Source organism: Pagrus pagrus (genome assembly GCF_965226575.1).
Source record: "Pagrus pagrus genome assembly, chromosome: 15".
NCBI classification, from domain to species: domain Eukaryota; kingdom Metazoa; phylum Chordata; class Actinopteri; order Spariformes; family Sparidae; genus Pagrus; species Pagrus pagrus.
This window is the reverse complement of record NC_140199.1, coordinates 22,312,074-22,327,796: the sequence shown is the minus strand read 5'-3', so window position 1 is coordinate 22,327,796 and position 15,723 is coordinate 22,312,074. Positions and strand designations below refer to the sequence as shown.

Here is a 15,723-nt window from a genome sequence, read left to right as displayed (position 1 = left end):
TCTTTTGGAGGGTGGCATTGAACCTTTCAACTTGGCCATCAGACTGAGGTCGGAAGGGTGTGGTGTGTGTTTTCTCAATACCAAACAGTGTGCACATTTTCTGGAACACTTCAGATTCAAAGTTCCGGCCTTGGTTGCTGTGCAACGTCTGTGGCACTCCATAACGACATACCCACTCTGAGGCAAGCACTTCAGCCACAGTTACAGCCTGTTCATCAGGTAAAGGGAAGGCCTCCACCCATTTAGTGAAATAGTCCCGTATCACCAGAACATGTCTGTTGTTGCGCTCTGTCTCATTCAGTGGCCCCATAATGACCAAGGTGATGCGCTCCATAGGGGCTCCCACTCGAACGGTGCCCATGGATGAAACTCCCCGGGTGGGCAGGGGAAAAGGGGTTTGTATGGGGCGTTGTAACAGTAGTGGCTGGTGGCATGGCTGTGTTGTGCAGCTTTAATGGCTGGGCATGAGCTTGGTGTTTATTCTCATGTAAAAATGGGTCTTTGCCTTGAATGTTAACCACACAGTCTTGGAAACAGTAACTGTCCCCATCAACACCAACAGAGGGGTTTGTACTTGAAAATCTGGGCTGAGCGGGTTTATGTGGTGTTTCAGTGACTCCCCGCCTCATTTTAACTGGCTCCTCTTCACACAGAAAGGGGTTAAAATGTCCATAACTTTAATTTCTTTCACTCACATAGTCCATTTTTATCTCCACTTGATTTTCATTTACTGCAGTCAGCGTCATGAACGGGTTTGAGTGGCTAGTCACATTTCCGAAAATATTCCCGGCCTCATGGCGTTTGTTAGTGGCCGCCATGTTAGCTTAGCTTCTTCGCTAGGTTCCGGCTAACAACAACTTTTTGCTAATTGTCCCGGTTAATGTCACCATTTTTAATGCTCACCACTGCGGTGTGGCTGAACGTGAGAGAGTCCGTTCGTGGTCGCCAGCGTTACACCATTCCTGTTCGGCTACCAGACGGGAAGCACAGGGGAGATGATTTCCTCCAGGGCCGAAGTTTAAGTTTACCTTCGGGGTGAACCCCCTTTCACTTCTTATGTTTGTCGGGAAATAATACCAGGGAGCTTTGCTGTATCTTGAGGAGTTGTTGCCTAATTTCCCAGCGAAACTGGAGCCTATACTGTACATTAATTGCAGTTGCTACTACTGTTACCTCCTTCGCTTTCCTTCCTCTTGCATGCATTCACCGTTCATACTTACGCACACTCCCTCTCTCTCTCTCTCTCTCTCCCACTCACACCTTACACACACACATCTCATGCACCGCCCTATTCCTGAAAGGGGCTATGCCACTCTTACAACAATAGTTTAATTTGTAACCATGGTAACATTAGCGCTAAAGACAAAGTACAGTTGAGTCAGAAGATCACCACGTATTACAATTCATCATGAGCATGTCTGTGCCAAATTTGATGAAAATCGATTACATTGAGACACTTCACTCAAAACCACAAATGTCAACCTCATGGTGGGAGTAGAAGGAAAGTCATGGGATCCCCAAAGACATTAGGACTCATTATCTGGGCACCATAAATGTGTGAACACAATTTTGCATCAAATCAAATATTGAATAGCTTTGAAGTCTTGAACAAAGTGATGGGCTGACAAACAGAATGACATTGACTTTTCAACTTTCCCCCCTCAGTATTTCTCTGTTGGCACCACTGTCATGACTACTGCTAACAGCCTGGCTACCTAGCCTGGCTAGCAAAGAACAACGGTAAGAACCTCAATTTGACCTCTACCCTTTCGTCTTCTTTGCCTCCTCCATCAGCAGGTTATTTTTCTCAGAGTGTCCACAGTTAGTCCAGTTGTCCCAAGGTTACCTGGGGATAGCGATCAGGGAAAACAATGCCTCTTCCTGTTTTGCTTGCTCAATTGCAGGCTTGTTTTCTTCGTGCCATAATGCAACCTTCATTTTTGCGGTAAAAAATGAGAGTGAGGTTTGTAAGGAACCAATCTGTATGCGGATGGTGTAATTTTTCAGTACACTGTCATTACACTGTACGATCAGTATGCACCTCAGAATGATGAATAGAAGCAAAAAGTAGACTACTGCCAGTTTAATTTTGTCAGAATCATTGCTGTTTTACTGTATTGTCACAAATAAAGACCTTTGTTGTGGCAAATTAGTATATATGGTTCTAATGTAAACATGACTTTGGGTGTTCAAACGTCAGCTGTCTGCCCACAGCCCCAGAATCAGCTATAATGAAGGTAGTGTATCCAGTTTTATTGTGGGACTCACTTGTAGTTCTACTAAACATGGTTCTGCTGCAGATCATCACATCTTGTCGGACAACTTATGATTCCCAGGAGAGCCAGGGACCCCCAAGTGTCCTTGAGGCTGTACACTTTTACACAGTGTAAATATGTAGCCTACTAGGCCCTGGCCTTGAAATTAAAATAAGGATTGGGATTTTAAAATTACTGATTTACAAGCCACTTTTATAAAATGTATTTACTGCTTTTGAAATTATTTATTTGTGCAACAAATGGGATATAATCATTCCATTATTATGTATATGAATACAAGGGCAAATCAAGTGAGACATAGGCTACACTATCTTACTAGTGTATGGAAAAACACTGTAAGCATATGTTTGCTATTCAAAGGTGGTGATGGCGATGACATCAGTCCTGCTGGTGCTTCAGGAGAAGCCAGTGCAGAGCAGTTGGCAGAAGGTACAGAATCATTTCTACAGTAGAGCAGCAACATGCAACAAGTTGCAGACATATGAACACCACCAGGCACTGCCATTTGACATAAATGGCTCTCATTTGTAATAATAGCTGTCTTGGCACTACAGCATTATTCTATTAAGCGCTAGTGTTGTTGAATTTTGCTGTCTGTTGCTGATTTGCTGTTATGTATCCCAGCCCAAACATGAAAGCTATGTATTCCAACCATAGATTTAGGTTGGGGTTCATTAGTATGATAATTAGAGCCTATATAAAATATTAGTCAATATTATGTGATTGCTTATTAGGAACTATGCTCTCGGGCTGTATTATACATTGCATATATGTGTCTGTCAGTGCGTGCGTGCATGTGTTCTGTGAACATGTGCTCGAAGGCTGTCCCCTCATAGCTGATTAATTGTTTGATTTGGACTTATTTGTCTTTGTTTATTAAGTTATATTGTAGGCTACACATAAAAAATATGTGCCAATGAGGCAGTTGATATTCTACATGACATGACTTTTTATGTATAGCTGTAACCTTGGCACTACTTATTATGTAAAACCTTTATTCACTTCTATTAAGTGTGTTAGTGGATTTTGCTGAGGATTGTTGTGTTACTGTATTTAAAACATAAAAATTACTGTATATTCCAACCTTAGATTGTACAATAGGTCCCATACGTGGACTTCTATTTGGAATGCACTATGTGTGTGTGTGTGTGTGTGTGCGCGCGTGCGCGCGCGTGCGCGCGCGTGTGCGTGCGTACCTGCGTGCATGTGTTCATGTGTGCATGCGTGCCCATGCATGTAGGTGTGGGTGTGAAAGTGCGTGTGTGGGCAAGGCCAGGGTGGCCTGGTTACATGACTGACTCCTGGCCTGAAAAAGTCTCCCAGTCCGGCCCTGCCTCCGTCTCTCTGTCTTTCTGTGCTTGTCCTCATTGATCCATTCAGTTAAACCATCCAGACAATGAGCAGAAGGAGGCTAATAGCAGCCCTCGGGCAGGTCGATGGGTCTCCAATGATGGAGATGCAAGGCTACAGGGAGAGATAAGGGCTGAGGACACAGTGACAATGGTCTGTCGGACAGAGGAAATGCTATCAGGGTGGGGAGAAGAAAAGTCTCACTTCTCTGTTTTTATATGCTTTATTTCATAATCTTTGTTCATTTGTAATGGTGTGCTATCTTTGCCAGGTCTTTCTTGAAAAAGAGATTTTAATCTCAAGGGACTTCCTGGTTAGATAAAGGTTAAATCACATTGAAAAACAAACAAACAAAAGAAGCAAAGATTGTTTAAATCAAAAAGAAAATAGAAGATTTTATTAAATCAAGACAGAAAATTTCCAGTAAATGTATCCTGTGTCTGCTTTTTCCTGTATAAAGCATCATCTGTTTGCAGGTGACTCGTGCTTGAGGCCTGTAACACTTCCAACCATGAGCCCCTGATACATTATCTTCAGCATCTCTCATCGCTTTACTACAGGTTTTGTGGGGGAAACACAAGTCTTGTTTTGAATAGACAAAATCAAGCACTGCAGGTTGCAGCTGGCCTCAACCACCAATATCCCAGGTTTCCCTGGGTTGGGTAATATTTGTGTAACACAGTCCTTTTAGTAAAACACCTGAGTGCAGCTTAAAGTAGACATTTATCAGACATGAGTTGATTAATGTGTGCTGTTCAGTTGTGTCATGCTTCCTGACTTGGCATTATGCATGTTTAACTCATTCCTTAACAGCCTACGGTTCACACAGCCTTGCTGAAAGGTGTCATATCTGGCTATTGTCACGTCAATGAGGAGGAAATATGAGTGATACAGGCGTCAGAGATTTTTACTCTAGAAATCGTATTGTTTTAGGGGAAGTAGTGTTACATTATGAGTGTAAGATGTGTTAAGTGTGTGGTCTTTGATGGCAGCTTCTCTGTTATCCAAACTAGATGTTGGAATTCAGACGTGTAACCTCACTCATTTGGTAAAATGCATAGCTCTGTCAAGTTTCAGGAATATGCGCTTTTAAGTGGTCTGACTCTTGAATAATAATGCATCTCGTATGTGATGACAGGCAGATGAATCAAGAGGATGTATCACAGTAAACACATCCAGTGATTTTTTAAGAATAGTGATAATTTAATTGTAGCACCTCTCTTCATGAGGTCACAAGTGACAGCATTTTTTAAAAATAAAAGCAGGCTTTCAGAGAATGTCATTAAAGGGACCTATTATGATTTTTTATATTTAAGGTTAGGTCTCTTTACCAAGAGAAGCTCTTCTCTCCCATAAAAAACGCTGCTCCTGAAACGCCTCATCAGTAGTCCCGCATTTAATTCCGTTACTTTGTGACATCACTCTACTTCACCAAAATAGATGTATTTCACTCAGGGACCAAGCTGTATATGTAAAAAAAAATCTATATGTATATCACCATGTATTTACGGAAGCCCTAAAGGGCCATGCATTCATACATTTTATTTCCTCCATTTTCCCTTGATAACGGGAAAATTTTCTCGAGATCTCGAGATAACGAAACTTTGTTTTCCCGAGATAACGATATAATTAATTTGAGATCTTGAGAAAACAAACCGATAGTGTAGTATTCATCATTATCATTGCAGGAAACATCATTCAGTGTAGCAATGTCAGAGGCGCTGGAGCATCACGCAATCTAAGTGAGCCTGATGTCGTCGTTAACTACATACCGTAGCTGACCAGCTACGAGGTCCCGGGCGCCATAATCTCAGGCCTATCATATCACAGTCATTATCTCGAGATCTTGAATTAATTATCCCATTATCTCAGGAAAACGGCAGTTGTTATTTCGAGATAATAACTCGAGATTTCGAGAAAACAAATGAAATTAACTCCTTATCATGGGAAAACGGAGGAAATAAAATGTATGAATGCATGGCCCTGTAGGGCTTCCGTATGTATTCACATACAAACATGTTTATTCTAATTTCACTTAGACTTTCAATTTTTGAGGGGAAATTCAAGGGAACAGGAGGGATTAGGAGATGGATGCCATCAAGACCGCTTGTGTGCAGAGAAAAATACACTTCAGTTGTAAATTAAAAAATGAAATTAAAGCTGCAGTAAATAATATATTTTTATTAAAATAAGTGTGAAATAGCTCTATATTCCAACAGTAAACACTGTTACAACGTGTCTGGTCAGTAATGGGTCAGGGTTACTTAGGGTTTCATGTGCAGACAAAGAGAGAAGGTAGGGGATCGCTAACTGCAAAACTGTCAGGAAGTGAGCTAAAACAACGACGCTTACAGCAACTTTAAGCCTTAAACAAAGTAGTATATTTTCTTCTGAGCAATTAAATTATAGTTATAATGATAAACTTGATTTATAGAACACTTATCAAATCAAAGTACAAAGTGCGCCACATAGATAAAATGAAATAAAAATACCAAAATGAATAATAAAAACAAGAAGAGCTAAATTAAAATTAACAAAAAATTTAAAACTATTTAAAAAATAAATCAGGATATACTTTCTGATAAGGATGTGTTTGTTTGTTTGTTTTGTTAGAAAACACTGACTCAGACAGGTTTTTTCCTCAGGGAGGTCATTCAAGAGCCTCAGGGACCAGATAACAAAACTCTGATCTCTTTAGTTTTCATGGAGAGACTGAAGACCACTGCCCCAGGATCTCAACAATACACAAATATTAATGAGGTCTGAAGTATAACCAGGTCATAAAGAGCCTTTATAGTATCTTAAAATCAACCCTAAAACAAATGCGAAGCCTGTGTAACGAGGCTGAAATAGGTGTGATGTAATCATGCCTCTTAGTTCTGGAAAGCAGCTGATTTCTGTACAGGTTATAGTCGTGTTTAAAGTTTTTTGATTCCGACACAAGAACAGGAGTCAATGTTGCACTGATCAAGGCACGAGGAGATAAAAGCATGTAGAACAGTTTTGTGCATCGCTAACATTTAAAACAGTTATTGTTTTTTGCAGTACTTCTCAGATGATAAAGAACATGATGATGTCTACAAACCAAATTTCAGTTAATGAAATACGTTGAGATTTTTAGAATTTCTTCTGAATCTCAAACCCGTCATTCTAATTAAGTATGACGTGATCTTCTTCTCGGACAGCTGCAGTGGTTTGCATGACCAATTTCTACATCATTATTTTAGTTACATGTGGTTAAAGGGGAAATGTTTAGTGTGAATGTGTCACAGGACATGAAAAATATTCTTTGGTGAAAACTTGCACTGATCAGCATTTGAGTAGCAGTGATGTTTTCATATGTAATTTTAAACCCCTCCCACTATCAGCCTGTATGTTTTTAAATGGGAGGGAAGGAGGTGAGGATCAGCACTGCAGCACCAGAAGACTAACAGTCAGGAGCCAGGAGCCACAACTCAGGTGCATATCAGAGGATACAGAGAGAAAATAATAGCTACCTCAGCTGGAAGAGATAACAAAAGAGCTTCAACAGGATTGCAAGTTTGGACAGAAAGGTAAACATAACTCTAAAGCTTCCTTGAGTGTGACATTCAGCTAAATATAAGTTGTTGTAGTTTACTTTATGAACGCTTTATGAGGTCAATTTTATCAACATAGCCTAACATCACAAATCAAACATTATCCCTCAAGTCAGAAAAACAACATGGAAGAAACCTCATCAAAAGTAGATTCAACCACGCAACCGTGTTTCTTTCTCATTATCAAGTTGATACTGTGTCCCAGAAATATCTGGAAATAAATGTATATTGCACTCACTGTACAGATAGAGATGGTGTTTACAGTACAGAGCACACATTGCTCTATCTGTTGCTCTCACATTTAAACCTCTGCAGTACGGATGAACACATGCAATCAACAGAGATGCAACACTGTGTGAACTGAACGTGAGCACAGAAACCACGTGTCAATAATGTAACGTCCTGCCACGGCTTAAAGATAAACTCCATAAAAGGGCACATGAGCTTGAAATCCTGTTTTATTTTGTTCCATTTCTGTAATTTTGCTTCTCTTTTCAGACTGTCTCCAGACTAAAATATTCCCAGAGAGGAGAAGCGCAATCAGAAGTGAATATGAACCTGTTAGTCATCGTCGCCATCCTTGCAGCATTCAGTGTTGACATGGTAAGCAACAATAAGAGGACGTACCTTTATGTGTAATGTTTATACCAAGGGGATTTTGTCTAAACTGTGTTTGTCTGCGCTCTTCTTCAGGCTTTTTCACGAAGATCATTTAAAAAGGGACTGTCACCAAAACCACGGGGCACCGTTAAGCGTAAGTCAACTGTAAATGCAACACATATTATTAATATTCTGCATTTGCTGCATCTGGTGACTTTAAATGTTCTCGTCCATCTTTCTCCATGTGATCTTCAGATGAGATGTGTCTGTCCGGGGATGGGAGCACTTACAGGGGATATGTTTCTGAGACGGCAAACAGTCACAGATGTCTCAGATGGCCCAAGCTCACTTCCCCTTGGGGACCTTCACAGGGACTAGGCGACCATAATTACTGCAGGTATACTTTCAGTCACCAATGTCACACCTGGATGTGTTCAGGAGAGGCATCATTTGTCTCATATAAATGCTCTTGAATGCTAGGAATCCTGACCAGAGTTTGATGCCATGGTGTCAGGTCCGAAGAGGAGAGAGGATTGTGAGGGAATTCTGCAACATTCCCAAATGTAAGGCTGAGATTGGGTGTTTGAAATCAGTGAAATCGTGTATGTTTGATTTGTATTTTTCTAATGATCTCTGTTTGCTGCTCCCTCACAGGTTCTCCACCAACAGTAAAACCTCCTCCTGCTATGGATACAGGTAGTTTTGCTGTTTAAATACACTTTTTTCTCATTTTGTGGTTCCCTGCATCGGCGCTCACTGACTGATCCCGTGTGTCCCTGCAGAGCTGACATGTGGCGAGAGGTCTGAGATGAGGACGTATAAAGTCGTAGGTGGTTCTTTCACACCCATAGAGTCGCACCCATGGGTCGCTGCTATCTTTAAAAAAAAAAGATTCCTCTGCGGTGGCACTCTCATCTCGCCGTGCTGGGTTGTCACAGCTGCGCACTGCTTCGATGAAGGGTGAGACGAAACACCAAACACCATCATTTCCTCCACTGCAATTCTCATACTGTAATGGCAGTATGACTCATATGTGGGTGTAAAATGTTTACACTCTTTTTTTGTCCAGTAGTGAGACCAACCTCCAGGATATATCTGTATACCTGGGGAAGAAGGCCCTCAATGAGACGGATGCTGACAAGGAGCAGATATTCACCGTGGAAAAACTGATCATCCACCAAAAATACATACAACAGACAACATACGACAATGACATAGGTGCGCACAGTTGCACTGTTTGTGTGTGTGTGTGTGTGTGTGTGTGTGTGTGAATGAGAGAGATAAAGAGCTGTGTGGGTGCTTTGTGTGCAGGACTCATGGTTGTGTTTTGCTTGAAATTTCAGCCCTGTTGAAGATCAAAAGCAGAAGTGGAGGATGTGCAGCGAAGTCAGCGTCTGCACGGACCGCGTGTCTTCCTCCGCCTCACACTCGGCTTCCTGCAGGAATTCAGTGCAGCATTGCAGGATATGGGATGGAGAAATTCAGTATGTACTGCAGAACTTCCACAAATTCATGACTGATGTCTGTTTGTTGTTTCAATGACTCTTCTAACGGACGCTGTGGTTTCAACAGTGGCAGGGCGTTACTCGCAGTACCTTAAAGAGACCCAGGTGAAGCTGATCTCTGAGGCTGACTGTAAAAGAAAATCATACTATGGAGATAAAATCACTGAGAACATGTTCTGTGCTGGGAGCCCTGACTGGAGCACCGATGCATGCACGGTGAGCAACGTACCCAGTGTATGAATATGTGTGTACATGTTCAATAAGATCAGAGTGCAAAACTGAAAGCCTCTTCCTTGCATATAGTGAATGTCTATAGTCCGACTTTAAAGGGTAACTCCACCAATTTTACTCATTTAAGTGTGTCTTTGGGAGTACTGCTGCATATGTGAAAAAAATAGTACAAAAACCTTTTGTGGCTCCAGAGGAAGCTGCATGTAATCTGATAAATTGCCTCCAGTGATATCACTCAGTGGCTAAGTTGCATTGTGGGTAATGTAGGCACCAGGTTTCAAAAAGAAGAAGAACACATGGATAAAATGGATAAAAAGGCGATATCTCTGGTTCTGCTGTATTGATTTTGATCATTTGTTTTTAAACTGTGCATAATGAGTCCAACAGTTTTATAAGACTGCAATCCTAGACCAGTGGATTATTTTCAGAACATGGCGCTTACATTACCCACGATGCAATTTAGCCGCTGAGTGACATCACTGAAGGCAATTAGTCACATTACATGCAGCTCCCCCTGGAGCCACAAAACGAGAGCAAACGCATTGCTCTCCACATATGCAGTAGTACTCCCTAAAAACTGTAGATGGACTTTATTGTGTAAAATTGGTGGAGTTACCTTTTAAATATCTGCACAAAAGCAGAAGTGCATAAAAGTGCTGCATAAACACAAATGAGGGGAAGTTGTGATCCATTCGACAGATATGCAACATGTTCCGAGGAGGTCAAGACATGTAGTTCAATTATATAAATGCTTGTTCCAACTATTTTTAGACCAGTGAATAAAATATAAACTATCAATATTTAAGAATATAATACTAAAGATATTGGAACCTTTCTTTATGCTCTGATCACTGACTGACTGCTGTGTCCTCCCCTCTCAGGGTGACTCTGGAGGTCCGTTGGTGTGTGAGGTGTCAGGTCGGATGTTTCTGTTCGGGGTGGTGAGCTGGGGTGACGGCTGTGCTGAGGAGAACAAACCAGGTGTTTACACGCAGGTCAGCAACTACAACAAGTGGATCGCAGAAAAAACAGGCCTCCCCAAGTACACGCAAGGATTAATGTATCCCCCGAAGTGAGGTTGTGGCAGAAAGTCGCCTGCTGGGCATTTCATTAGTAGCAGCTTTGTAGCCTCTGTGTGTATTTAAGCTTGTTGTGAATGTTTATTTAATTATCTTTTATAGATTGATTTTGGAAATAGTGTTCATATTTTTTTATTACGCACACTTTTCACATGGATGGATTTTTAATAAGAGCTGTCAAAGATTTTATTTATTTTATTATTATCTTATTTAATGTAATAAGCATTTTCTCTTGTACAAGGCTGGCCCTGCTGTTACGCATCTTTTTTTAATATTGAATAAAATATTTGTATTACATATTCACTGTGCACGTTCATCTTTCAACTCCAGATGTTTGTCTCTCTCTGTCATGTACATGCTGTTCTTGCATGAGTTCCTAGGTCAGACACTGAGGGGCACTGTTGTGTAAAAATTACACACAATTGCTCAGAAGCTTCAAACTTACTAAGAATCACAAAGTGTTTAGAAACAATGGTGGCATACAAACTGAAGACAATTGTGGGTTGTAGCTGTTTTGGAGGTTTAATCCACACATTTAGAGACAGTGAATAAATCACATTTGTTGCACTTTGGGGACTTTTCATGAGAAACTATAAATACTGATTACAGAATTGATGGTGTGATTTGAAACGTATATATTGAAATACCACCTTTTTTGGTCACTCAAAAGCTTTTAGTTCAATCATCTCCACACATTTTATGAATTATCACTCTAAATATATATTGGATGTGCCGCCCTGCAGCAGATTTATCTTCAACATCAACATGGTATGAAAAGGAAGCTGATCTGAGACAGCTGATGATTGTTGTTTTAAATGACACATATGAAAGCCATCTGGCTTTTTTTCTTGCCTGACTTGACATCCAGCCCACAGTTTATTTGCATTTTATGGGCACAACAACTGCTGCAAATAATTCTCACCATTGTTTAAAACCTCCAGAGTGAAGCACCTCTTCAAACAAAAAGATGTTGGTGGAGAGAAATCTTGTCATTTTAATGTCCTTTCTCATATGCCAAGAAGGTAAAAGGTCACCAGAGCAGCAGAATAAACAACTCTTTTCTGCGTCCTGCATTGTGAAAATATTTTCTTCTCTGATTGTAATCGACAGCATTGTTTATCAACTGAAGTGTTCAGGATTACAAATAGGTGTGGTTTTCACAAAAAGTATTTCAACATAACAAACATAAGCAAAAACTGAAAGCTAAAGCTAAAGCTGATCATTGGGAGAAAACCATAGTGATAAAAATGTATTTTTCACTCTACAACACAGGGTTGTACAATAAAATGCAAGTTGGAGTCCCTCTATGCTAAACAAGGAAAACACATTTACATAGTAGAGTGCAGAGGATGAGTTAAACAGTCTCCGAACTTGAGGAAGGAAACTACTTTGTAATCTGGTGCTACGGCAGCTGATACTTCTGTATCTATTGCCAGACGGCAGCAGGGTGAACAGAATATGGCATAGGAAGGTGTTGTCTTTTAGTATCCTTTGGGCTCTGTGCAGACATCGCACCTCACAGATATCACTGATGCTCTGTAAAGAGGTACCAAATGATGTTTTTGGGTGGTTTTATTTCACCCACTGTAGAGCCTTTCTGTCCTGGGCCATGCACGAACCATGCCAGTTTGTGATGTGTCCAGTCAGGATGCTTTCTATTACTCCTCTGTAAAAGTTGACGAAACTTGGCACCAGAATTTGTCATAAGTTCCCTTAGGAAGTGGAGCCTTTTCAGTGTTTTTTTCCCCACCAGGGTGGTGATGTGTGAAGACCACGATAGGTTCTCTGTGATGTTGATTCCCAGGAACCTAAAACTGTTCACCTTCTCCACCTCAGCTCCACTGATGTAGACAGGGGTGTGTGTCTTTGCCTCCTTTATTTTCTAAAATCAGGAATCAGCCCCTTGGTTTTGTTCACGTTGAACAGTAGATTGTTTTCTGTGCACCACTCTGCAAGATTGTTGATTTCCACCTGATATGAAGTGTCATCGTTGTTTATAATGCAGCCAGTGATAGTGGTGTTGTCTACATACTTTACAATAGAGTTCTCCTGATGTCTGGGAGTGCAGTCATGGGAGCACAGCGTGGGAGTACAGGAAGGGGCTGAGCACACAGCCCTCTGGGGCTCTGGTGGTGAGGACTAAAGTAGAGTAGGTGTGACTGCCAATCCCAACTGTCTCGTGTCTGTTTGTGAGGAAGTCCAAAATCCAGTTGCACAGTGTTGTACTCAAGCCCACAGTGTTAAGTTTTCCAATCGGCTTCATGGGTGAGATTGAACTGATGCCTAGCTGAACTCAACAAACAGCACATTGATGTAGCTGTTCTTATTTTCAAGGTGTGTGATGACTGAGTGGAGGGCAGTGGATATATCATCCTCTGTGGATCTGTTGGTTGTAAACACAAACAATGGTTTAAAGTGGTACATGATCAAGACACAAGAGTAAGAATTTGATGTTAAGCAGGTATAACATAGTTTAATTTGTAAGCATGGTAACATTAGCGCTAAAGACAAAGTACAGCTGAGTCAGAAGATCACAACGTATTACAATTCATCATGAACATGTCTGTGCCTAATTTGATGAAAATCGATTACATTGAGACACTTCACTCAAAACCACAAATGTCAACCTCATGGTGGGAGTAGAAGGAAAGTCATGGGATCCCCAAAGACATTAGGACTCATTATCTGGGCACCATAAATGTGTGAACACAATTTTGCATCAAACTATTGAATAGCTTTGAAGTCTGGAACAAAGTGGTGGGCTGACAAACAGAATGACATTGATTGGCCTATCCCTAGAGCCATGCCATGGGATAACATGGGATAAAAATCCATAAGGTAATTAAAGTGGAAATAGACAACTTTTCAACTTTCCCCCCTCAGTGTTTCTCTGTTGGCACCACTGTCGCAAAGACAGGGTAAGCAACATGACTACTGCTAACAGCCTGGCTACCTAGCCTGGCTAGCAAAAAACAACTGTAAGAACCTCAATTTGACCTCTACCCTTTCGCCTTCTTTGCCTCCTCCATCAGCGGGTTATTTTTCTCAGAGTGTCCACAGTTAGTCCAGTTGTCCCAAGGTTACCTGGGGATAGCGACCGGGGAAAACAATGCCTCTTCCTGTTTTGCTTGCTCAATTGCAGGCTTGTTTTCTTCGTGCCATAATGCAACCTTCATTTTTGCGGTAAAAAATGAGAGTGAGGTTTGTAAGGAACCAATCTGTATGCAGATGGTGTCATTTTTCAGTACGCTGTCATTACAGTGTCTGATCAGTATGCACCTCAGAATGATGAATAGAAGCAAAAAGTAGACTACTGCCAGTTTAATTTTGTCAGAATCATTGCTGTTTTACTGTATTGTCACAAATAAAGACCTTTGTTGTGGCAAATTAGTATATATGGTTCTAATGTATACATGACTTTGGGTGTTCAAACGTCAGCTGTCTGCCCACAGCCCCAGAATCAGCTATAACGAAGGTAGTGTATCCAGTTTTATTGTGGGACTCACTTGTAGTTCTACTAAACATGGTTCTGCTGCAGATCGTCACATCTTGTCGGACAACTTATGATTCCCAGGAGAGCCTCAGTGTGGAGTGTTTACATGTTCAGTTGTCTACTGACTCACACCTCTCTGTCTAATACCCCATAACTCCAACACCCACAGCACTCCCAAAAAAAGAAACATACCACAGGAACGCCAAGCACCACTGCTCCAACCACGACGAACAATCAATCAATGCAAACACATTTACAGCAGCAACACAAGAGAAATACAAGATAAACTGTGTTGTCATCTGGGTACACTTTGTTGCACTGAACAACCACAATCCAACTGCTCATCGCATCATTATGGAGAGCACACTTCAGACCTCTCCAAGCAACCTGCTGCAATGCTTTCTATCAAAGTCTGTTTGGACAAGTCCACATATACAGATAGTTCACAGCGGCGCTATACGGGAGCCAATCAGAGTCCGTCCCATTCCCCTGCCATTATTCACAGGGACCAGTTTACTTTACTGCTCATCTACTCTGCCTCAATCCATATATGGATCTGAGATGCTGCGAGTATGAGTCTTACTCCTGTGTAAGGACAATTTCTGAGAGGAGAGAGAGAGGAGAGGAGAGGAGAGGAGAGGAGAGGAGAGGAGAGGAGAGCCAGGTGGACCAGAGTGTCCAGTCTCTCTGGTTTGGATTGCAGCCGCTTGTCTATACCCAAGCACTCATGAAGGGGTGAGGGAGGCTCTCTCGGCTGCAGATCTCAGGGGTATAAATACTGCTGTTTTTGCTGCTGGGGTCTCCGGTTTCCCCAACACAGAATCATATCTGAGGAGCAGGGACAACCCTACCAGCAATCACACACACACACACACACACACACACACACACACACACACACACACACACACACACATTACAGCATGTGAAATCAGATTCTTTCCTTTTAATGTGGAGAAGCACACAATTTCAAGTGTGACCTGTCAGGTGGGTGTTAAACCAGTGGGGCGGCTGTTCACGGAGGATCCTCTGTGTTAAAGTAAAGAAGTTGGAGAACAGTGTGTGGGTGGGGTGCAGGATCTGTAAGTCTCCGTCTGCTGCCTGGAGAGACTCCTTCTCTCAGCTGCAGCCAGCAGCAAGCTGAATCCTTGGGCTTTATTTAGACCTGGACATTTAGGCCTGGAGACATGAACTCCTGACCCACCTTTTAATGAACATAGATCATGTGTCAGATGCAGGTTTGACGCTTCATAAAGGAAACAACAAACACCAGCTTTCTTTAACATTACAGGCACTGGTGCAGCTCCTCAGCCGGAGGATTCACAGATGTGGAGCTGACCTTTAAAGCAGCCTCCAACACAATTATGTTTGCAACCTCCTCTGCACACACATATCTCGAAATCACAATCTCTTCCCATTAAGTTACCTCGACACTTTCCTTTTTGGGGCTACTGGCATGCATGACGTAATTTGGGAAGCGCTCTCACTTGCAGTGTGTGTGTGCGCGCGTGGGGGGGGGGGGGGGGGGGAGCGTCAGTGCTCTCCAACACCAACCCGCTTGGCAGCTGTATTCCTTCGCTGTGATTGGGCGGAGGGCGGTGATTCCTTCTG

The 15,723-nt window shown here is 41.8% G+C and overlaps 1 protein-coding gene across 1 annotated transcript; it reads left to right on the top strand.

Annotated features, from left to right (window-relative positions):
• Positions 1 to 2,642: 2,642 nt before the first annotated feature.
• LOC311270217 (urokinase-type plasminogen activator-like) lies at positions 2,643 to 10,616 on the top strand (the record flags this gene model as incomplete). Its single annotated transcript, XM_084374961.1, has 10 exons — positions 2,643 to 2,705; positions 3,657 to 3,779; positions 7,703 to 7,807; positions 7,898 to 7,958; positions 8,459 to 8,500; positions 8,587 to 8,764; positions 8,877 to 9,022; positions 9,148 to 9,288; positions 9,377 to 9,525; positions 10,422 to 10,616. 10 exons carry the CDS (start codon positions 2,643 to 2,645, stop codon positions 10,614 to 10,616), a joined length of 1,203 nt encoding a protein of 400 aa, XP_084231087.1.
• Positions 10,617 to 15,723: the final 5,107 nt, after the last annotated feature.